Source organism: Culex quinquefasciatus, chromosome 2, assembly GCF_015732765.1.
Source record: "Culex quinquefasciatus strain JHB chromosome 2, VPISU_Cqui_1.0_pri_paternal, whole genome shotgun sequence".
NCBI classification, from domain to species: Eukaryota; Metazoa; Arthropoda; class Insecta; order Diptera; family Culicidae; genus Culex; species Culex quinquefasciatus.
The window spans coordinates 744,426-768,601 of NC_051862.1; the positions used below are offsets into that span (position 1 = coordinate 744,426).

At 37.1% G+C, this 24,176-nt stretch overlaps 2 protein-coding genes across 2 annotated transcripts in view; both read left to right on the top strand.

Moving 5' to 3' along the window:
• LOC6037255 (putative polypeptide N-acetylgalactosaminyltransferase 9) overlaps positions 1 to 24,176 on the top strand; it is a 102,630-nt gene that overhangs the window by 52,739 nt on the left and 25,715 nt on the right.
• LOC119767329 (putative uncharacterized protein DDB_G0286901) lies at positions 6,856 to 8,413 on the top strand. The gene is made up of 3 exons (XM_038255706.1): positions 6,856 to 7,251; positions 7,805 to 7,860; positions 7,954 to 8,413. Exons 1-3 carry the CDS (start codon positions 6,856 to 6,858, stop codon positions 8,411 to 8,413), a joined length of 912 nt encoding a protein of 303 aa, XP_038111634.1.

Below are 24,176 nucleotides of genomic sequence, written 5' to 3' on the forward strand. Positions count from 1 at the left end.
TGACCATAATGACCAAATGACCAAAATGACCAAAATGACCAAATGACCAAAATGACCAAAATGACCAAATGACCAAATGACCAAAATGATCAAAATGACCAAAATGACCAAAATGACCAAAATGACCAAAATTATCAAAATGGCGCAAATGACGAATATTATCGAAATGACAAAATGACCAAAATGACAAAATGACCAAATGACCAAATGACCAAAATGACCATAATGACCAAAATGACAAAATGACCAAAATGACCAAATGACCAAAATGACCAAATGACCAAAATGACCAAATGACCAAAATGATCAAAATGACCAAAATGACCAAAATTATCAAAATGGCGCAAATGACGAATATTATCGAAATGACCAAAAAGACCAAATGACCAAAAAGACTCAAATGACCAAATGACCAAAATGACCAAATGACCAAAATGATCAAAATGACCAAAATGACCAAAATGACCAAATGACCAAATGACCAAAATTACCAAATGACCAAAATGACCAAAGTGACCAAAATGACTTAAATGACCAAAATGATCAAAATGACCAAATGACCAAATGACCAAATGATCAAAATGACCAAAGTGACCAAAATGACCAAATGACCAAATGACCAAAATGATCAAAATGACCAAAATGACCAAAGTGACAAAATGACCAAATGACCAAATGACCAAAATGACCAAAATGACCAAATGACCAAAATGACCAAAATGACAAAATGACCAAAATGACCAAAATGACCAAATGACCAAATGACAAAATGACTAAATGACCAAAATGACCAAATGACCAAATGACCAAATGACTAAAATGATCAAAATGACCAAAATGACCAAAATGACCAAAATGACCAAAATGACAAAATGACCAAAATAACCAAATGACCAAAATGACCAAAATGACTAAATGACAAAATGACCAAAATGACCAAATGACCAAATGACCAAAATGACCAAAATGACCAAATGACCAAAATGACCAAATGACCAAAATGACCAAATGACCAAAATGACCAAAATGACCAAATGACCAAAATGACTAAAATGACTAAAATAACCAAATGACCAAATGACCAAATGACCAAAAAGACTCAAATGACCAAAATGACCAAATGACCAAAATGACAAAATGACCAAAATGACCAAAATGACTAAATGACCAAAATAACCAAAATGACCAAAATGACCAAAAATAACCAAAATGACCAAAATGACCAAAATGACCAAAATGACCAAAATGACCAAAATGACCAAAATGACCAAATGACCAAATGACCAAATGACCAAAATGACCAAAATGACCAAAATGACCAAAATGACAAAATGACCAAATGACCAAAATGACCAAATGACCAAAATGACCAAAATGACCAAAATGACCAAAATGACCAAAATGACCAAAATGACCAAAATGACAAAATGACCAAAAATAACAAAATGACCAAAATGACCAAAATGACAAAAAGACTCAAATGACAAAATGACCAAAATGACCAAATGACCAAAATGACCAAATGACCAAAATGACTAAATGACCAAAATAACAAAATGACCAAATGACCAAAATGACCAAAAAGACAAATGACCAAAATGACCAAATGACCAAATGACCAAAATAACCAAATGACCAAAATGATTAAATGACAAAATGACCAAAATGACTAAAATGACCAAAATGACCAAAATGACCAAAATGACCAAAATGACCAAAAAGACTCAAATGACCAAAATGACCAAAATGACCGAAATGACCAAAATGACTAAAATGTCCAAAATGACCAAAATGACCAAAATGACCAAAATGACCAAAATGACCAAAGTGACCTCAATGACCAAAATGACCAAAATGATCAAAATGACCAAAATGACCAAAATGATCAAAATCACCAAAATGACCAAAATGACCAAAATGATAAAAATGACCAAAATGACCAAAATGACCAAAATGACCAAAATGACCAAAATGACCAAAATGACCAAAATGACCAAAATGACCAAAATGACCAAAATGACCAAAATGACCAAAATGACAAAATGACCAAATGACCAAAATGACCAAATGATCAAAATGACCAAATGACCAAAATGACCAAAATGATAAAATGACCAAAATGACCAAAATGACCAAATGACCAAAATGACCAAATGACCAAAATGACAAAATGACCAAAATGTCCAAAATGACCAAATGACCAAAATGACCAAAATGACCAAATGACCAAAATGTCCAAAATGACCAAAATGACCAAATGACCAAAATGACCAAAATGATCAAAATGACAAAATGACCAAAATGACCAAATGACCAAAATGACCAAAATGACCAAAATGATCAAAATGACCAAATGACCAAAGTGACCAAATGACCAAATGGCCAAATGACCAAATGACCAAAATGACAAAATGACCAAATGACCAAAATGACAAAATGACCAAATGATCAAATGACCAAAATGACCAAAATGACCAAAATGACCAAAATGACCAAAAATAACCAAAATGACCAAAATGACCAAAAAGACCAAAATGACCAAAATGACCAAAATGACCAAAAAGACTCAAATGACCAAAATGACCAAAATGACCGAAATGACCAAAATGACTAAAATGTCCAAAATGACCAAAATGACCAAAATGACCAAAATGACCAAAGTGACCAAATGACCAAATGACCAAAATGATCAAAATGACCAAAATGACCAAATGACCAAATGATCAAAATGACCAAAATGACCAAATGACCAAAATGATAAAAATGACCAAAATGACCAAATGACCAAATGACCAAAATGACCAAATGACCAAAATGACCAAAATGATCAAAATGACCAAATGACCAAAATGACCAAATGATCAAATGACCAAATGACCAAAATAATTAAAATGATTAAAATGATTAAATGACCAAATGACCAAAATAACCAAATTACCAAATTACCAAATGACCAAAATGACCAAATGACCAAAATGACCAAATGACCAAAATGACCAAATGACCAAATGACCAAATGACCAAAATGACTAAATGACCAAATGACCAAAATGACAAAATGACCAAAATGACCAAAATGACCAAATGACCAAAATGACCAAAATGACAAAATGACCAAATGACCAAAATGACCAAATGACCAAAATGACCAAATGACCAAAATGACCAAAATAACCAAATGACCAAAATGACCAAAATGACCAAAATGACAAAAGACCAAATGACCAAAAGACTCAAATGACCAAAATGTCCAAAATGACCAAAATGACCAAAATGACCAAATGACTAAAAAGACTCAAATGACCAAATGACCAAAATGACCGAAATGACTAAAATGACCAAATGTCCAAAATGACCAAATGACCAAAGTGACCAAATGACTAAATGACCAAATGATCAAAATGACCAAAATGACCAAATGACCAAATGATCAAATGACCAAAATGACCAAAATGACCAAAATGATAAAATGACCAAATGACTAAAATGACCAAATGACCAAAATGACCAAAATGACCAAAATGACTAAAATGACCAAATGACCAAAATGACCAAAATGACCAAATGACCAAATGACCAAAATGACCAAAATGACCAAAAATAACCAAAATGACCAAAATGACCAAAAAGACCAAAATGACCAAAATGACCAAAATGACTAAAAAGACTCAAATGACCAAAATGACCAAATGACCGAAATGACCAAAATGACACTAAAATGTCCAAATGACCAAAATGACAAAATGACCAAATGACCAAAGTGACCAAATGACCAAAATGACCAAAATGATCAAAATGACCAAATGACCAAAATGATCAAAATGACCAAATGACAAAATGACCAAAATGATAAAAATGACCAAATGACCAAATGACCAAATGACCAAAATGACCAAAATGACCAAATGACCAAAATGATCAAAATGACCAAATGACCAAAATGACGAAAATGATCAAAATGACCAAAATGACCAAAATAATTAAAATGATTAAAATGATTAAAATGACCAAATGAAAAATAAACAAAATTACCAAATGACCAAATGACCAAAATGACCAAATGACCAAAATGACCAAAATGACCAAATGACAAAATGACCAAATGACCAAATGACCAAATGACCAAAATGACAAAATGACCAAAATGACCAAAATGACTAAAATGACCAAATGACCAAAATGACCAAAATGACCAAAATGACCAAAATAACCAAAATGACCAAAATGACCAAATGACCAAAATGACCAAAAAGACAAAATGACCAAAAAGACTCAAATGACCAAAATGTCCAAAATGACCAAAATGACCAAAATGACCAAAATGACCAAAAAGACTCAAATGACCAAAATGACCAAAATGACCGAAATGACCAAAATGACTAAAACGTCCAAAATGACCAAAATGACCAAAGTGACCAAAATGACCAAAATGACCAAAATGATCAAAATGACCAAAATGACCAAAATGACCAAAATGATCAAAATGACCAAAATGACTAAAATGACCAAAATGATAAAAATGACCAAAATGACCAAAATGACCAAAATGACCAAAATGACCAAACTGACTAAATGACCAAATGACCAAAATGACAAAATGACCAAATGACCAAAATGACCAAAATGACCAAAATGACCAAAATGACCAAAATGACCAAAATGACCAAAATGACCAAATGACCAAAATGACCAAATGACCAAATGACCAAAATGACAAAATGACCAAAATGACCAAAATGACCAAATGACCAAAAATAACCAAAATGACCAAATGACCAAAATGACCAAAATGACCAAAAAGACTCAAATGACCAAATGTCCAAATGACCAAATGACCAAAATGACAAAATGACCAAATGACCAAAATGACCAAATGACTAAATGACCAAATGACCAAATGACCAAATGACCAAATGACCAAATGACCAAAATGACCAAAATGACCAAATGACCAAATGACCAAATGATCAAAATGACCAAATGACCAAAATGACCAAAATGACCAAATGACCAAATTACCAAAATGATCAAAATGACCAAAATGACCAAAATGACCAAAATGACCAAAATGACCAAAATTACCAAAATTACCAAAATTACCAAAATTACCAAAATGACCAAAATGACCAAAATGACCAAAATGACCAAAATGACCAAAATGACCAAAATGACCAAAATGACCAAAATGACCAAAATGACCAAAAAGACTCAAATGACCAAAATGACCAAAATGACCGAAATGACCAAAATGACTAAAACGTCCAAAATGACCAAAATGACCAAAGTGACCAAAATGACCAAAATGACCAAAATGATCAAAATGACCAAAATGACCAAATGACCAAAATGATCAAATGACCAAATGACTAAATGACCAAAATGATAAAAATGACCAAAATGACCAAATGACCAAAATGACCAAAATGACCAAACTGACTAAAATGACCAAATGACCAAATGACCAAAATGACCAAATGACCAAAATGACCAAATGACCAAAATGACAAAATGACCAAATGACCAAAATGACAAAATGACCAAAATGACCAAATGACCAAAATGACCAAAATGACCAAATGACCAAATGAAAAATGACCAAATGATCAAAATGAAAATGACCAAAATGACCAAATGACCAAAATGACCAAAATTGATTAAAATTAAAATTAATATAAATGAAATGACAAAATGAAAAATGACCTAATGACCAAATGACCAAAATGACCAAAATGACCAAAATGACCAAAATGACCAAATGACCAAATGACCAAATGACCAAATGACCAAAATGACCAAAATGACCAAATGACCAAATGACCAAATGACCAAAATGATCAAAATGACCAAATGACCAAAATTACCAAAGTGACCAAAATGACTTAAATGACCAAAATGATCAAAATGACCAAAATGACCAAATGACCAAAATGACCAAATGACCAAAATGACCAAAATGACCAAATGACAAAATGACCAAATGACCAAAATGACCAAAATGACCAAAATGACCAAAATGACCAAAATGACCAAATGACCAAATGACCAAATGACCAAATGATCAAAATGACCAAATGACCAAAATGACCAAAAAGACCAAATGACCAAATGACCAAATGACCAAATGACCAAAATGACCAAAATGACCAAAATGACCAAAATGACCAAATGACCAAAAATAACAAAATGACCAAAATGACCAAAATGACCAAATGACCAAATGACCAAATGACCAAAATGATCAAATGACCAAAATGACCAAAATGACCAAAATGACCAAAAATAACCAAAATGACCAAATGACCAAAAGACCAAATGACCAAAGACCAAAATGACCAAAATGACCAAAATGACCAAAATGACCAAAATGACCAAAATGACCAAAATGACTAAATGACCAAAATGATCAAAATGACCAAAATGACCAAAATGACCAAAATGACCAAAATGACCAAAATGATCAAAATGACCAAAATGACCAAAATGACCAAAATGACCAAAATGACCAAATGACCAAAATGACCAAAATGACCAAAATGACCAAAATGACCAAAATGATCAAAATGACCAAAATGACCAAAATGACCAAAAAGACCAAAATGACCAAAATGACCAAAATTACCAAAATGACCAAAATGACCAAAATGACCAAAATGACCAAAATGACCAAAAATAACCAAAATGACCAAAATGACCAAAATGACCAAAATGACCAAAATGACCGTAATCGAGCTGTCGTGGTAATCGGTCGCATTTTTAATTAAGTCCGTGTCGTTCCGCGCGCTTTTTGAAGTGTAAGCATAAACCGCGAATTCATTCATTTTTTTGTGTCGACTTAACCCTCTCAACTCGCGAAACATGCCTTGCCATATCAATAACTGCCAAATCACCGACGCATCGCACTTGATGCAGTGTTCCGGTTCGTGTGGCAGAAGTTACCATGCTGCGTGCGCTGGGACACAGAGGAACTACGAGAACGAAATAACTAATTATATGATCCCGCTGTGCCGAGACTGCCAGGGAGTTATTTCGGTTGAAGTCACAACTCGCGCCGTTCTCCTGCAACAGCAAAAGCTGACTTGCGATATCACAGCTCTGATTGATGCTAACTTTAAGGCTTGCAATGCCTTCAAGCAAATGGACAACAAAATCGAAGTTGTTCAAGATGAATATGAGGGCATTGCCACCCTCCTTGGCGAAATGCAGCAGCAACTCAACAGACTGGATAAAAAAATCGACGACTCTACATTAAACGTATGCAAAAAAGTTTCGTCAATTTTAGATGACGTAGCACCAGCGGACAACGCCAGTACGTTGGTCAAAATCGACGCACTGACCTCCGTCACTCAGCAAATTGGTGAGAGTCAGAGTATGATCGGTGAAAGACTTAAGAATATCAACACGGAGTTGATTTTTTTGTCTGGGCGTGACCCTGGTCCTGCTGTCAATGAAATCCTCGAGGAGATTAAGGCAATCTCAGCCAATCTCCCGGCTGGTACTGAGCAAACCGAGGCTCATCACGAAACTCTCGCTGATGAGTTAGCATCTAGCTCAGCTTCAGGTAGTCCCAATCTTAAAGACAATTCTGGATGGCGCACACTCGGCAATAAACGGCTATGGAAAGCTGACTGGACTGACTACGATATCCGAACAGCACGCCGAAAGGAGCAATCTAAATTGAGACGTAAAGCCAATCAGCGAAAACGGCGTCGGCAACATAGGCGCTCCAGCTACACCGGGACAGACGACCTCGATGAGATCGATTACGAGCTCGATTACAGCTTCTTTGACAACAATTTCCACTTAGAACAACGTAACGACCGGCTTCACCGCCTGTGCCACAATCAGCTTGCACAACACTTAGTAAAACAACCAGTCAACTTATTACAAAATCCACAACATTCACAATCCCAGCAACAACAACACCAACAACATAATCAACAACAACAATCCCAGCAACAACAACACCAACAGCATATCCTGCTCCAACAACAATCCCAGCAACGTCAACACCAACTCCAGCAGCATCAACATCAACAACAACATCAACAGCATAGCCAGCATCAACAACAACAGTCCCAGCAACGTCAACACCAACCCCAGCAGCATCAACATCAATCCCAACAACAGCAACAACTTCATCAACTCCAGCAACCCTATCAAAACCAACAACAGCAACATCAACAACTTCAGCAACCATCTCTACAGCAACACCAACAACAAACATTTCAACACCTACAGCAGCCGCAACAAGCCCACCCCCTCCAGCAACAACAGCAACAGCAACATCAACAACAACAACCACAACCCCATCAACAACATCATCAAAATCTACAGCAACAACTACAAGCCCAGTCCCACCAACAACAGCAACCACAACTTCATCAACAGCAACAGCCCACCCAAGCTCAGCTAATACATAGAAGCGCACAGGTATACAGTGAAACACCTAGCTGGATGTTCCGGCCAGCGCAACGTAGCTCTTTTTCGGAAACAGGAAATTTTATGAACTAATGACGCCTTCATGTGAAGCTAGCGATAATTTAATTTTGACAAGTCCAACCACTGCGTCTAATAATTTAATTGAAATTTTGACTTACTGTCAAAACTTCAATAGAATGAAAAGTGCCGCAAAAATCGACACTATTAATCAAGCTATCAGCGGATGCCTTTATACTGCTATTCTTGGCACGGAGACCAGTTGGGACGCTAGTATTTTAAGCGAAGAGGTTTTCTCTAGCAACTTTAATGTATTCAGGAATGATAGAAATCTGTTATCATCCGGGAAAAAGTCAGGAGGCGGCGTTTTAGTCGCCATTAAAGCCGATTTTGACTCAGAAAAACTTGATTCTGACGTTTTTGCACATTTTGAACACGTATGGGTCAAAGCTCAGATTGCAAAAGAGACTCACATCTTTGCATCTGTGTATTTTCCCCCGTTATCGCCACTCAGCTCATATGAAGATTTCTTCAGGAACGCTGAAAAAATTATCTCCAGTCTAGATCCCGAATCCAAAATACATTTGTATGGCGATTTTAATCTCGGTGCTGTCGACTTCATGGTTGACGCAGAAAACGAGTCTATTCTTATTCCCATCTTAGGGGAAAGTGATAGATTACAATTAATTTTTGATAAAATGTACTCTCTCGGCCTAAATCAAATTAATCATGTTAAAAATCAAAATAATCGCTTTCTTGATCTTCTTTTTACTAATATGACTGAAGACTTCTGTGTGACTGAAGCAAATAATCCACTTTGGAAAAATGAAGCTCATCACACAGCAATTGAATTTTCACTTTTCGTGCATAAGGCTAATAACAGACCAGATGGTTCAGATTACGAAGAAATTCCTGATTACAATAATGCCAATTATCCCTTAATCAAACGTAGACTATTAGAAGTTGATTGGAAAGCATTACTAGAGAAAGAAACGAACATCGAGCTAGCAGTTAACACTTTCTATAGCATTATATACGACATCCTCGATGAAAGCGTCCCAATACGAAGAAAAAGACGCACAATTGACAAACACCCGCCTTGGTTTACGAGAGAGGTTAAAAACCTTAAAATAGAAAACAAAAGCTCACAAAGCTTACAAAAGCAATAGCCAAAAACTTGATGAGTATCTACAAATATGCAGTCAGTTAGAAGTCACCATCCAATTTGAATTTGAAAAGTATCATAGAAAGGTAGAATCGGAAATCAAGAGTGATTCCAAGCAGTTTTTCAATTTTGTAAAATCAAAATTAAAAAGTAGTAATTTTCCGTCAAATATGTCTCTCGACAATAAAATTGGCAAAAACAGTGCAGAAATTTGTGAATTATTCGCAAACTTTTTGAAAGCGTATACACCTCTTTTGATGAAAACGATCGCGACCGAAGCTACTTTTCCTTTATACCCCAAGCAAATAACGAAATAACAGTCGATAGCTTATCCTTAGATGAAATTCAGGCGGCTCTTAAAGCTCTTGACAGTTCGAAAAGTACCGGACCAGATGGAATATCTCCAAAATTTGCAAAAAATGTAGCCTCTGAACTGGCTTCTCCGCTTTATTGGCTATTTAATCTATCATTAAAATCAGGAATATTCCCAAGTGCTTGGAAGAAATCATATTTAGTTCCAATTTTCAAATCTGGTAAAAATCTGACGTGAAAAACTACCGTGGAATTGCTCTTATTTCATGTATTCCCAAGCTCTTTGAGGCAATAGTTAACAACAAAATGTTTGCTCAATTAAAAGACTACATAACACAAAAACAGCATGGATTTTTCAAAGGGCGCTCAACCGCAACTAATCTTCTCTCGTTCGTAAACTACACATTGAATGAAATGGATAACAAAAACTCTGTACAGACACTCTATACTGACTTTAGCAAAGCCTTCGACAGAGTGGACATTCCTATGCTTCTTTTCAAATTGGATAAAATCGGAATTGATTCTAATCTACTTTCATGGCTTAAATCTTACTTAACAAAACGCACGCAATGTGTTAAATTTAATGGCCTCATATCTAGGCTCATCAATGTTACTTCCGGGGTACCTCAAGGCTCTCATTTAGGCCCATTACTTTTTATTCTTTACGTAAATGATGTATCCTTTATATTTAAGCATATCAACGTTTCGATTTACGCAGATGACATGAAATTGTTTATGAAAATTAAAGACGAAACTGACGCTTCAAGATTCCAGAACGAAATCAACATATTCTTTGAATGGTGCTGTCGTAGCCTTTTACAACTTAACATTAAAAAGTGTACATCGATCTTGTTCAGCAGAAAAATAAATAAGCCAAATATAAACGTAAAACTAGACAACCAGATAGTTGAAACTTGTTCAAATGTTAGAGATTTAGGAGTCATACTTGATTCTAAAATGACTTTCATCGAACATTACAACACGATGGTATTCAAAGCAACTAATATGCTCAACTTCATAAAACGATTCAGTTATAACTTTAAGGACCCCTATACATTGAAAACATTGTTCATAGCTTATGTTCGCTCTATTCTTGAATATTGTAGCGTCGTGTGGAGTCCACACATCAAAACACACGAAACCCGTATTGAATCAGTGCAAAAACAATTTTTACTATTTGCTCTTCGTAAACTAGGGTGGACAGTGTTTCCTCTTCCTTCGTATATTGCACGCTGTATGTTAATAAGCTTAGAAACACTTGTAAAGCGTCGTGAATTCGCTTCTCTCTCGTTCGTAAATGATCTTATTGCAAACCGAATTAATTCTCCAGAGTTGTTACAAACATTAAATTTCTATGAACCCACACGCGTATTGAGAGCACGTGAGCCTTTCGCATTGCATTTTCACAGAACTGACTACGCTAAACACGGGCCCATGAATAGAATGATGGAAACTTATAACAAATATAATAACATAATCGATTTCACAATGACAAAATCCACCATGAAAAAACAGTTCTACAATCAAAGATAGATGTTCCCCCCTTGTAATTAGAAACTAAGCAACGATCATGTAGTCTACGTATGTTTGACGAATAAATAAATGCAAATGCAAATGCAAATAAAATGCAAATGCAAATGCAAATGCAGACCAAAATGACCAAAATGACCAAAATGACCAAAATGACCAAAATGACCAAAATTACCAAAATTACCAAAATGACCAAAATGACCAAAATGACCAAAATGACCAAAATGACCAAAATGACCAAAATGACCAAAATGACCAAAATGACCATAGTGACCAAAATGACCAAAATGACCAAAATGTTCAAAATGACCAAAATGACCAAAATGACCAAAATGACCAAAATGACCAAAATGATCAAAATAACCAAAATGACCAAAGTGACCAAAATGACCAAAATGACCAAAATGACCAAAATGACCAAAGTGACCAAAATGACCAAAATGACCAAAATGACCAAAATGATCAAAATGACCAAAATGACCAAAATGACCAAAATGACCAAAATGACCAAAATGACCAAAAATAACCAATATGACTAAAATGACCAAAATGACCAAAATGACCAAAAAGACCAAAATGACCAAAAAGACTCAAATGACCAAAATGACCAAAATGACCAAAATGACCAAAATGATCAAAATGACCAAAATGACCAAAATGACCAAAATGACCAAAATGACCAAAGTGACCAAAATGACCATAGTGACCAAAATGACCAAAATGACCAAAATGTTCAAAATGACCAAAATGACCAAAATGACCAAAATGACCAAAATGACCAAAATGATCAAAATAACCAAAATGACCAAAGTGACCAAAATGACCAAAATGACCAAAATGACCATAATGACCAAAATGACCAAAATGACCAAAATGACCAAAATGACCAAAATGACCAAAATGACCAAAATGACCAAAATGACCAAAATGATCAAAATGACCAAAATGACCAAAATGACCAAAATTATCAAAATGGCGCAAATGACGAATATTATCGAAATGACAAAAATGACCAAAATGACCAAAATGACCAAAATGACCAAAATGACCAAAATGACCATAATGACCAAAATGACCAAAATGACCAAAATGACCAAAATGACCAAAATGACCAAAATGACCAAAATGACCAAAATGACCAAAATGATCAAAATGACCAAAATGACCAAAATTATCAAAATGGCGCAAATGACGAATATTATCGAAATGACCAGAAAGACCAAAATGACCAAAAAGACTCAAATGACCAAAATGACCAAAATGACCAAAATGACCAAAATGATCAAAATGACCAAAATGACCAAAATGACCAAAATGACCAAAATGACCAAAATGACCAAAATGACCAAAATGACCAAAGTGACCAAAATGACTTAAATGACCAAAATGATCAAAATGACCAAAATGACCAAAATGACCAAAATGATCAAAATGACCAAAGTGACCAAAATGACCAAAATGACCAAAATGACCAAAATGATCAAAATGACCAAAATGACCAAAGTGACCAAAATGACCAAAATGACCAAAATGACCAAAATGACCAAAATGACCAAAATGACCAAAATGACCAAAATGACCAAAATGACCAAAATGACCAAAATGACCAAATGACCAAATGACCAAAATGACCAAAATGACCAAATGACCAAATGACCAAAATGACCAAATGACCAAAATGACCAAATGACCAAAATGATCAAATGACCAAAATGACCAAAATGACCAAAATGACCAAATGACCAAAATGACCAAAATGACCAAAATGACCAAAATGACCAAAATGACCAAAATGACCAAAATGACCAAAATGACCAAAATTACCAAAATTACCAAAATTACCAAAATTACCAAAATTACCAAAATTACCAAAATTACCAAAATGACCAAAATGACCAAAATGACCAAAATGACCAAAATGACCAAAATGACTAAAATTACTAAAATGACTAAAATGACTAAAATGACCAAAATGACCAAAATTAACTGAAGATATTTTAGAAACTATACTGTCCGCTATTTTGGCCGCCATCTTGGATTTTTAATTTCTAAATCACATTAGTGAAGCAATTATCTGAAGTAAAATTTTCCGACGAATCTGGATTGTTTTACTTAGGTACTAGAAAAGGATTCAAAACAGACATTTAAAATTGGTTCATTAAACCATCCCATCCTTCAGAATTGCGTTTTCCTCAGTTGTTCAAAAATTTAAGTGGGACAACATCGAGGTTTTGTGAGTTTGCTAAATTTGTTATATGTAGAACATATAAAAATAAATTCTTTGTTTTAGTTTTGATGATGATCACATGTAAATGCACTGCTCCGAGAGTCTCCTCAAATTAATTGCACTGTACGTTCAGCATTCTCGTTTTAATCTGAACTCAACAAGTTCAAACATTTTCTTTGCTCAAAATCGTTACATCTTCAATACCAATCTACCCAACTTTGCAGGTCGTCCCGATGGGACGATTGAAAATTCCAATCAGGCTGCGCAAACATTGTTTCCAAATTGCCGCCTGTCCTGACCTTTTCATCCAGCTAGTTGCTTGCTCTTTTCCCAAGCTCAAAAGTTCATCCCAGATCGAAGATGCTCCGGATTTAATTTGGAAGAAGGAGGCATGACCGACCACACCACCGCATTATTCTCCAATTGATCCAGTAAAGATCAGTTTGAAGCCAAGCCCACTCGCTGTGTCTATAATCATGATTTTTCTTCACAATAAGACAGCGTTGTTCTTCAATTGGATTATTGTGCAGTCCGTTTACCTCGACTCAAAAGAAGATTTTTTTTCTTATTCACACAAAATAATAACATTAATATTACGATCTGCCCCAGCTGTTGCTGTATCGGCCAGTCTCCATCTTGTGGCACGTTCCAACGTCTTTCAATTGGTTCATAAATATTTTCCACACCAGCCCCGAGGTTTGGCTGCGGGATCGACCTCGCTCCAAGAACTTGCAAAGCAAAACATTACGATCGAACGTGATTTCCTCCGAGGAGGTAATCATCGCTCACAGTTATTTTGCTTCTCTTCTCCACTCACTCGCTCAAGCGAGTTCTTCAACGACTTCTTGAACGAGTCCGTCAAGTGATCATCATTTTTTTTGTATCCAACCCTCGAGACGGTAATGGTTAATACGCAACGCAAATTGTTTATCATTTCTCCGGTTCGTCGCCCTCCGGCCCTGTGTGCCATTTGCAAACAAGTTTCCATGAGTCCTGGATACGCCCAGCTGATCTTCTGGTGATCGTAGCAGGCTTTATAACTGTACAACAAGTTTCAGCACTTTTCCGCGCGGGCAACTGCGTTGACCAGAGTGTAAACTCCAAAGTGACCGCCTTCTCGGATCCCGCGCTGAACATCTCGGAGAAGTGAAAAACGACGACTTTCATTGATTTACCGTTCCCGTGCCAGCCGAGCCGAGGGGTGATTCAAAGCTGCGTTAGCGGTTTTTCGGCTCACGTTTTTACAACAACCTTGTTTCCAACGATCAACACATACGCGGGGTATGTGTTTGGAAGCTACGATCGTCTGCTCGGGAGAAATGTAGGTTGATGTGTTGTGGCCACCAACTCAAAACCAGTCTTTTGCGAGAGAGCGCGGTCGAGGAGATATCGGAAGCAACCGGGATGGTTCCCATTTGGGTTTCATGAAAAAATCATGCACAAGTAATGCAATTCGATTCGTCACGGTCCCTTTATCAAAATTGGTTCGTTTATTTCGTATGGGCATCGATTCCCTCCCATATAGGTCAGCTGCAGGCTCGATTTTTCATATTTCAATTAAGAAACGCTCATGAATATGAATTACCGCGTGGCTTGGCTCACATTCGTTTCCTCCTAACAACTTAATCGAGCACTCTTCAAACATCTAATGTTCACATGTCGAGTTCTTCGGAGGGGCATCAATCTCGTGCGACGCCGGTGTCGATGCAAATTGTGGCGCATGCAAATTTGTCTAACCATCATCAAACGGAAAACATCTGCGCCAAGATTTGCTGTGTGCGCCGCCGCGTGTGCCGTCGTTGTTGGTTGGTCACTTCTGAGCCAACACCAAAAACGCATGCAACATTGCTTGACATTACTCAGCGCGCCAGCAGGCCATGGCGATTACTGTGACGAATGGCAAGGAACGGTGAGCTAAAGAGGGGGGAAATGCGGTCAAATTTAAAAAAAACATAGAGTTGAGCAATTTTCTACTAAATTTTGCAAATTGACTTTTTATTGTACTTTACTTATTTATTTTTTAATAAAAATGCACAAAAAAAAATCATTTAAGATTTTTTTTTGGGTTATAGCCATTCTGAGGTTAGAATATAACAAAAATATTTTTGTTTAAATCCATGCCCATTAGGCCGTCCCAAAAAAAATGAAAAGTTGTCAAATCTTTGGTACTCACCCCTAGAATGATAGATTAGGATGTCAGGAACAATGTTTTCATACATCAAAAAATTCCCAAAAATGGTTTACAACTCGCGCGCGGAGCTTAAATGAAAAAAAAATGCATTTTTCGAGTATTTTTCAGAAATGCGAGTAACAATCATACTTAAGTCATTTAAATTTGGTCGCCTAGGGCTTCAAGTTATAGTTTAATGTCCCCTGAACAAATTCTTGTACAGACATAGTCCATAAAAGCTTGTGTTTGGGCATGGCAGGGCGTTTTAGGGAGAAAAAAATTGTATTTTTTAGCCAAAAAATTTCAAAAATTACTCTCCAAAACGAGCCAAAAAAATTTGCAGCCAAAACTAATGCATTCAGCTTATAGGAAATTTTACGGAGATCTTTGCATTTTAGTGAACAAAAAGTGTCGAATTTACAAAATTCTTGGTATATAAGCGTTTTGCCTTCCTCACTGAGGTAAGGCTATAATCCTGCTCTAAAATTGAACTTTTTATTAAAAGCTCGAAAACCCACCTTTATGTATACATTTCGACTCAGAATCGAAAACTGAACAAATGTCTGTGTGTATGTGTGTGTGTATGTGTGTGTGTATGTGTGTGTGTATGTGTGTGTGTATGTGTGTGTGTACGTGACCAATAATGTCACTCAGTTTTCTCAGCACTGGCTGAACCGATTTTGACCAAACCAGTCGCATTCGACTTGGTTTAGGGTCCCATACGGTGCTATTGAATTGTTTGAAGTTTCGATAAGTAGTTCAAAAGTTATGTATAAAAATGTGTTTTCGCATTTTTGGATGTTGAATAAATGGCAGTAAACTGAACCAAACATCATCATGTTATACATCGTTAGTTAGGTAATTGAAAGACCTTTCCAACGAGTCCACAACATTAAAGATCTGGCAACCCTGTCTCGAGTTATAACCACTTAAGTGATATTTATGTACTTTTTTGTAGCCGGATCTCATTTAAATGTATGTAAACAATGTCCGGATCCTTCATCCAAACCATCGTTGGTTAGGTAATCAAAAGACCTTTCCAACGAGTCTAAAACATTGAAGATCTGGCAACCCTGTCTCGAGTTCCGACCACTTAAGTGATATTTATGTACTTTTTTGTAGCCGGATCTCACTTAAATGTATGTAAACAATGTCCGGATATATCATCCGACATATCATTGGTAAGGTAATCGAAAGACCTTTCTAACGAGTCCAAAACATTGAAGATCTGGCAACCCTGTCTCGAGTTATAACCACTTAAGTGACATTTATGTACTTTTTTGTAACCGGATCTCATTTAAATGTATGTAAACAATGTCCGGATCCTTCATCCGACCCATCGTTGGTTAGGTAATCGAAAGACCTTTCCAACGAGTCCACAACATTAAAGATCTGGCAACCCTGTCTCGAGTTATAACCACTTAAGTGATATTTATGTACTTTTTTGTAGCCGGATCTCATTTAAATGTATGCAAACAATGTCCGGATCCCTCATTGGACCCACCGTTGGTTAGGTAATCGAGAGACCTTTCCAACGAGTCCACAACATTAAAGATCTGGCAACCCTGTCTCGAGTTATAACCACTTAAGTGATATTTATGTACTTTTTTGTAGCCGGATCTCATTTAAATGTATGTAAACAATGTCCGGATCCTTCATCTGACCCATCGTTGGTTAGGTAATCGAGAGACCTTTCCAACGAGTCCACAACATTAAAGATCTGGCAACCCTGTTTCGAGTTATAACCACTTAAGTGATATTTATGTACTTTTTTGTAGCCGGATCTCACTTAAATGTATGTAAACAATGTCCGGATATATCATCCGACCTATCATTGGTAAGGTAATCGAAAGACCTTTCTAACGAGTCCAAAACATTGAAGATCTGGCAACCCTGTCTCGAGTTATAACCACTTAAGTGATATTTATGTACTTTTTTGTAACCGGATCTCATTTAAATGTATGTAAACAATGTCCGGATCCATCACCGACCCATCGTTGATTAGGTAATCGAGAGACCTTTCCAACGAGTCTACAACATTGAAGATCTGGCAACCCAGTCTCGAGTTCTGACCACTTAAGTGATATTTATGTACTTTTTTGTAGCCGGATCTCACTTAAATGTATGTAAACAATGTCCGGATCATCATCCGACTCATCGTTGGTAAGGTAATCGAAAGACCTTACAAAGAGTCTAAAACATTGAAGATCTGGCAACCCTGTCTCAAGCTATGACCACTTATGATACCACTTATGAGCCCTTGAGTGATATGTGTATTTTTTTGTATTCCGGAACTTAACGAACTTAGACGAAATTTGTGTGCAAACAAATCATATCACATCTCACCCATTGCAAACTTAAAAAAGTGTCAAACGAAAAAGAGACTAACCACCGGGGGTTGAGTGCAGTTTGATTAAAGTCATCTTTAACTTTTCATTCCCCTGACACTTAGTTTGAACTAACAGGATACCATCAAAATTAAAATTACAATCAAATCACAGATTGTACTTTGTGCCTTAACTTTTGCGAAACTATTCTTTTTTAGAAACTGGATCTCAATATTTTTTTAGTTTCCGTTTTATGAACTCATTCGTACCCACACGTCACCGAGTATAGTACAAAAGCGTTGTTAAAACAAATGACGCTCCAGCCGTTCCATCTCAAACATTACCTTCGTGATAAGAAGTTCGACCTCCAGCTGCCGCTCGAGTGTAGTTTGACAGTGGTCTGTTTTGTTCCGTCGGGTTTGTCCGTCTGTCCAGGATGACCGGCTTGAATTGTCATTTTCGTTAGGCCATCGTCAAGAAGTGCCCGATAGCAGAATCAATATTTCGCATCGCAGACGCTTTTACAAACGATCTGATTCCTGTAATTTTTCGACACAAAAAACTTAAAAATAATCATGTAAATAAATTCGCAAAGCATTACCTATCGCCTACGAAGTGGCCAGGCAGCATTTTCGCTAATTTTTCATGTAAAAAAAACAACCCGACACATTTTGTTCGAACAGGATCGAATAAAACCAAGTTGACATTTTTTTGCCTTCCTCACTGAGGTAAGGCTATAATCCTGCTCTAAAAATGAACTTTTTATTAAAAGCTCGAAGACCCACCTTCATGTATACATATCGACTCAGAATCGAAAACTGAACAAATGTATATGTGTGTGTGTGTTTATGTGTGTGTGTATGTATGTGTGTGTGTGTGTGTATGTATGTATGTGTTCAAAAATCTTGCCAAGTTTTCTCAGCACTGGCTGAACCGATTTTGATCGAACCAGTTGCATTCGACTTGGTTTAGGGTCCCATACATCGCTATTGAATTGTTTGAAGTTTAGATAAGTAGTTCAAAAGTTATGTATAAAAATGTGTTTTCACATATATCCGGATCTCAATTATATGCATGTAAACGATGTCCGGATCCATCATCCAACCCATCGTTGGTTAGGTAATCAAAAGACCTTTCCAACAAATCCACAACATTGAAGATCTGGCAACCCTGTCTCGAGCTATGACCACTTCAGTGATCTTTATGTACTTTTTTGAAGCCGGATCTCACTTAAATGCATGTAAACGATGTCCGGATCAGAGCTGAAAATGTCAGGGGTCCTGACTTGAAAATCGGCGACTCATACACGATTTTTTCAGATCCATTCACTGAACCACAAAACCGTGACATAAACAAACCCGACTCAGTCGTGAGTGCCCTAGTTCACTGAGCAGCTGCAATGCGAGCCAGTAGTCGACCAACGCTCATTCGACGTTGCACGCACACACATAAAGAAACAAGTTTTTACACAAAAAGTTGGTATTTATGAGTGAAAATATAATTTTGAATATAAATTATGGTTGTTTTAAGTGTTTTGCTCAGTCTAGAACCATTCAATTGTTTAAAAATAGTCAAAATAGTGTTTAGAGAGGATTTTACGAGTCAGTCATACGACACGAATTGAGTGAGTGTAGCTCATTTTTTCACGTCTCTCATTCTCCAGCAGCCGACCGGCACGAGTCAGGCGGCAATGGTTGAACGGACACAGTAGGCTTACAGTCAAATGCTAGCAGTGAACTGACATTTTGGTTTGCTTCATGTGTACGCTGGGTTGGAAACATTTTGCAGGCCTGGTCCGGATCCATCATCCGACCCATCATTGGTTAGGTAATCGAAAGACCTTTCCAACGAGTCCACATAATTGAAGATCTGGCATCCCTGTCTCTAGTTATGACCACTTAAGTGATATTTATGTACTTTTTTAAAGCCGGATCTCACTTAAATGTATGTAAACGATGTCCGGAACCATCATCCGACCCATCGTTGGTTAGGTAATCGAAAGACCTTTTCAACGAGTCCACAACATCGAAGATCTGGCAACCCTGTTTCGAGTTATGACCACTTAAGTGATATTTATGTACCTTTTTGAAGCCGGATCTCACTTAAATGCATGTAAACGATGTCCGGATCCATCATCCGACCCATCATTGATTAGGTAATCGAGAGACCTTTCCAAAGAGTCCACAACATTGAAGATCTGGTAACCCTTTCTCAAGTTATGACCACTTAAGTGATATTTATGTACTTTTTTGAAGCCGGATCTCACTTAAATGCATGTAAACGATGTCCGGATCCATCATCTGACCCATCATTGGTTAGGTAATCAAGAGACCTTTTCAACGAGTCCACAACTTCGAAGATCTGGCAACCCTGTCTCGAGTTATGACCACTTAATAAAAAAAATAGCTGAAATATGTGTCCAAACCACTCATATTACTCATTGTTGGTAAAAAGTGAGGAAGGCATCAACCACATAGGTGGATTAAGTTAGTTTTTAGCATAAAACATTGGCCATTATGATTACAAACGGGAAGGCATATATTTTGGAAATTTTTATTTTGCTCGCTCAAAAACGATATTTGTTAATAACATTTCATGAAAAAACATGAGATTTTCTCACAATGTGACGTAAATGACAAATAATCAAAATTAGTTTTGTTAAAGTTCATATCTCCAAGCTGTGAACGTGATTTTTGTTATGTATGTACATTCGAATGAAACAAATTCATTTATAAAAAACTTATTTTTTCAAAAAAAGTTACCCATTAGAGCTTTATTTGTTCATATCGAGAAGAGCACAGAGCAGTACTTATAAATATGTCGTTTACGTCACATTGTGAGAAAATCTCATGTTTTTTCATGAAATGTTATTAACAAATATCGTTTTTGAGCGAGCAAAATAAAAATTTCCAAAATATATGCCTTCCCGTTTGTAATCATAGTAGCCAATGTTTTATGCTAAAACGCTTGTATACTAAGAATTTTGAAAATTCGACACTTTTTGTTCACTAAAATGCAAATATCTCGGCTTTGCGTGGACATAAATTAATGTTAAAAAAGTAAAATGATCTCCGTAAAATTTCCTAAAAGCTGAATGCATTAGTTTTGGCTGCAAAATTTTTTGGCTCGTTTTGGAGAGTAATTTTTGAAATTTTTTGGCTAAAAAATAAATTTTTTTCTCCCTAAAACACCCTGCCATGCCCAAACACAAGCTTTAATGGACTATGTCTGTACAGGAATTTGTTCAGGGGACATTAAACTATAACTTGAAGCCCAAGGCGACCAAATTTGAATGACTTTAGTATGATTGTTACTCGCATTTCTGAAAAATACTCGAAAAATGCACTTTTTTCATTCAAGCTTCGCGCGCGAGTTGTAAACCATTTTTGGGATTTTTTTGTTGTATGAAAACATTGTTCCTGATATCCTAATCTATCATTCTAGGGGTGAGCACCGAAAATTTGACAACTTTTCATTTTTTTGGGACGGCCATCTAAAAACAAACATTCGAAATACTGAGAATATTATCTCCAACTTGCTTTTTGGACATTGTTAATCCGACCTTTGGTTGCAAAGAATGAAAATGATCAAAAATGAGTTTTTTTAAAGTTATTTCCCGTTCGTCCCCGTTCTTGACCGTCAGTTTTCAGTCGATGATCGAATTTTTTTACAAGCAAAAAAAAGTTGGAAATATAACTTCAGATTTGATCAAATTGAGTTTTGCAAAGTTTTATGATCATCTAGACATCCTAACAAATCGCTGGAAACAGAATCATCTTGATTGGGTGAGCTATGCCCGAGAACCAGCGAGTTGAAGTTACCGTTCCAACTGTTTTTTAGCCTTGGGCGTTGGAATGTTAAAAAAGTTTTGTCATAGATTGAAAATATAGTTTTTTGAATAATATTTCATTCAATTTTCCTCTCTCATCACCCATTGTGCAACATTTGCTCTGCGTTCAACATATGTATGTTCGGTCCAAGCAGGCCAGGCCCCAAAGAATGATGAATTGCAAAGGCTACTTTGCTTTCGCTAGCCAGCAGCCATACTATTCTTCATGGTTTGGTAGGGCTTATTAGCATTACTTGTGCCTTTTTTTACGTCTCTTTCTGACTTGACTTGACCTAGTCGCCCGGCGTGGCTCGGTCGGTGTGGCACGCGCCCCCCAAATTGCTGCGTAGCACGGCATGTACGCGGTGCTTTACTGATGTTGGGTCTCAATGAAGGGAAATCTGATTCATAAGGTGAAGGCACCCCCTCGGCACTGGAATGGGCGCAATAAATTTGAAACTTTGGGTATTTGATGGCGATTAATTTAACCAAGGGAATTTAATTTCGGGTCGGCGTCTTACATCTTGTGCGAAGATGAGGAAAACTTTGCCATTTTGTGTGTTCATCCCTTTGAAAAATGCCAAACCACTCACAATGGGGGGTTCGCCTGGCTCGAGGGATTTTAAATAGGCTGGACGGGGCCTCCCGTTAGCGAAAAGGCCAATTGATTTCCACTTTTTATGTTGAAATATAAAACATCCATCGCGGAAGTAATGGTCGTCGTTGCATTTGAACTTTATCAGTCAGCGAACATCACCTCTTCACAGCAAGATCCCCCTTTTTTGCTCTGTTGCTATGGTGGCTCCACAAAGAAACTGGTTACTTGGATGGCTTTGATTGAAATCCCCAACAACTCCACGATTCCTCTGTTCGGCAGATGTGATGCGGTGAAGGCAGCGAAGCCTGGACCTGGAGATTAATCAGACTGGGTAAAACCACAGGTTGCTTGGATCGCAGGTATCGTTTGGTTTAGTTTTGTCAAAGTAGTTCATTTATTCTTGTATGGTTAAGGTTTACGGATGATAATGATGCTTAAACAGTGTGTTATTTTGTTGTGACTTGTCGCATAAATAACATTAACGGATATGCTCTTTTGGCTCATTTTCTTGGGAAATGCAAAATTGTGCAGTCCCAAGATCACGGTAGAACCGGGGTGATCACCTGGCATTCAAACACACATCGTTAGTTCCACCCATTGATCATCACCGACCAAGTAGGCTGCGCCACAAGACAAATGACTACCTTCGCCCTCTGTCATCACGTGGAGGCAGCCAGGCTTGCTTCGATCTTGGGGGCTCAATAAAGTGCAAACAATATGAGGGAATTGGAAATTGATGACACGCTGATTGTTGCGCGACTGCGGATGCGTTTATGTAAATACAAACCGCCATGTTTCCCCTTTCCCGGTCCCGGTTACTGTAATAGCCCTCCCAACTCCACGAGGTAATTGATTGCCGCTTTGAAACCAACAGGAACCATGGTCACATTTACTGTGCAGGGGAATCTGCATCAAATGATGACTTATGGTCCACTGTTTGGTGTTGTGCATCGCCTGCTTTGTCGTAATTGGTCATCTAAACGTGCCATAGGCGAGGGGTTGGGTCCCCTGAGGCAAATTTGGGGTCATCATTTCACCTCGTAGTCAATCGATTCAGAACGGAGAGTATTTTGGGGAGGTGGTGGCGGAGATGCATAATTGCAGGTAGTTTTCCCAACTGCCAGAGCCACCACAATGGGCTCGTTTTGTGGTTATTCAGAGTGGTGTTGCACACTGGCCGGGTGTTGCATCCGAGCGCCAATAAAGACAAACACCAATTCGAACCCTAGAAGGGGTCATTAAATCCAGCGGAGTGTGATCTTTTGACCCAGTGCCAGTGTGGTGTGCGCTGGTTGGGGGTCCAAAAGGTTTTGTTAGTGACTGAGCACAAGATGGGCATCTCAGCAAACCATGGGAAAATCAAAAAGGTCTCAAACTCACACGTTCGCCGCTTGCTGCGATAACTTGGCGTGATAAAAGACATGCAAAATCAAGGGATTTTGATCGATAGACATCAGTTAAAAAATGCCATTTAATTTTTGTAACATTGGAAAAATTACATTAAACCTATAATTTAACTACCAAATCCCTGATATTAGAAGTTTTTTTTATGTATTTCTATGTTTATTTGAAGATCGAAAGT

Excerpts from the sequence above, each read along its gene's own strand:
- LOC119767329 (XM_038255706.1), top strand. The coding sequence starts at position 6,856 with ATGCCTTGCCATATCAATAACTGCCAAATCACCGACGCATCGCACTTG. Across the intron at positions 7,252-7,804 it reads TCGACGACTCTACATTAAAC|AACAACGTAACGACCGGCTT; the intron begins GTATGCAAAAAA and ends ATTTCCACTTAG. Across the intron at positions 7,861-7,953 it reads ATCAGCTTGCACAACACTTA|CAACAACAACACCAACAGCA; the intron begins GTAAAACAACCA and ends CAACAATCCCAG.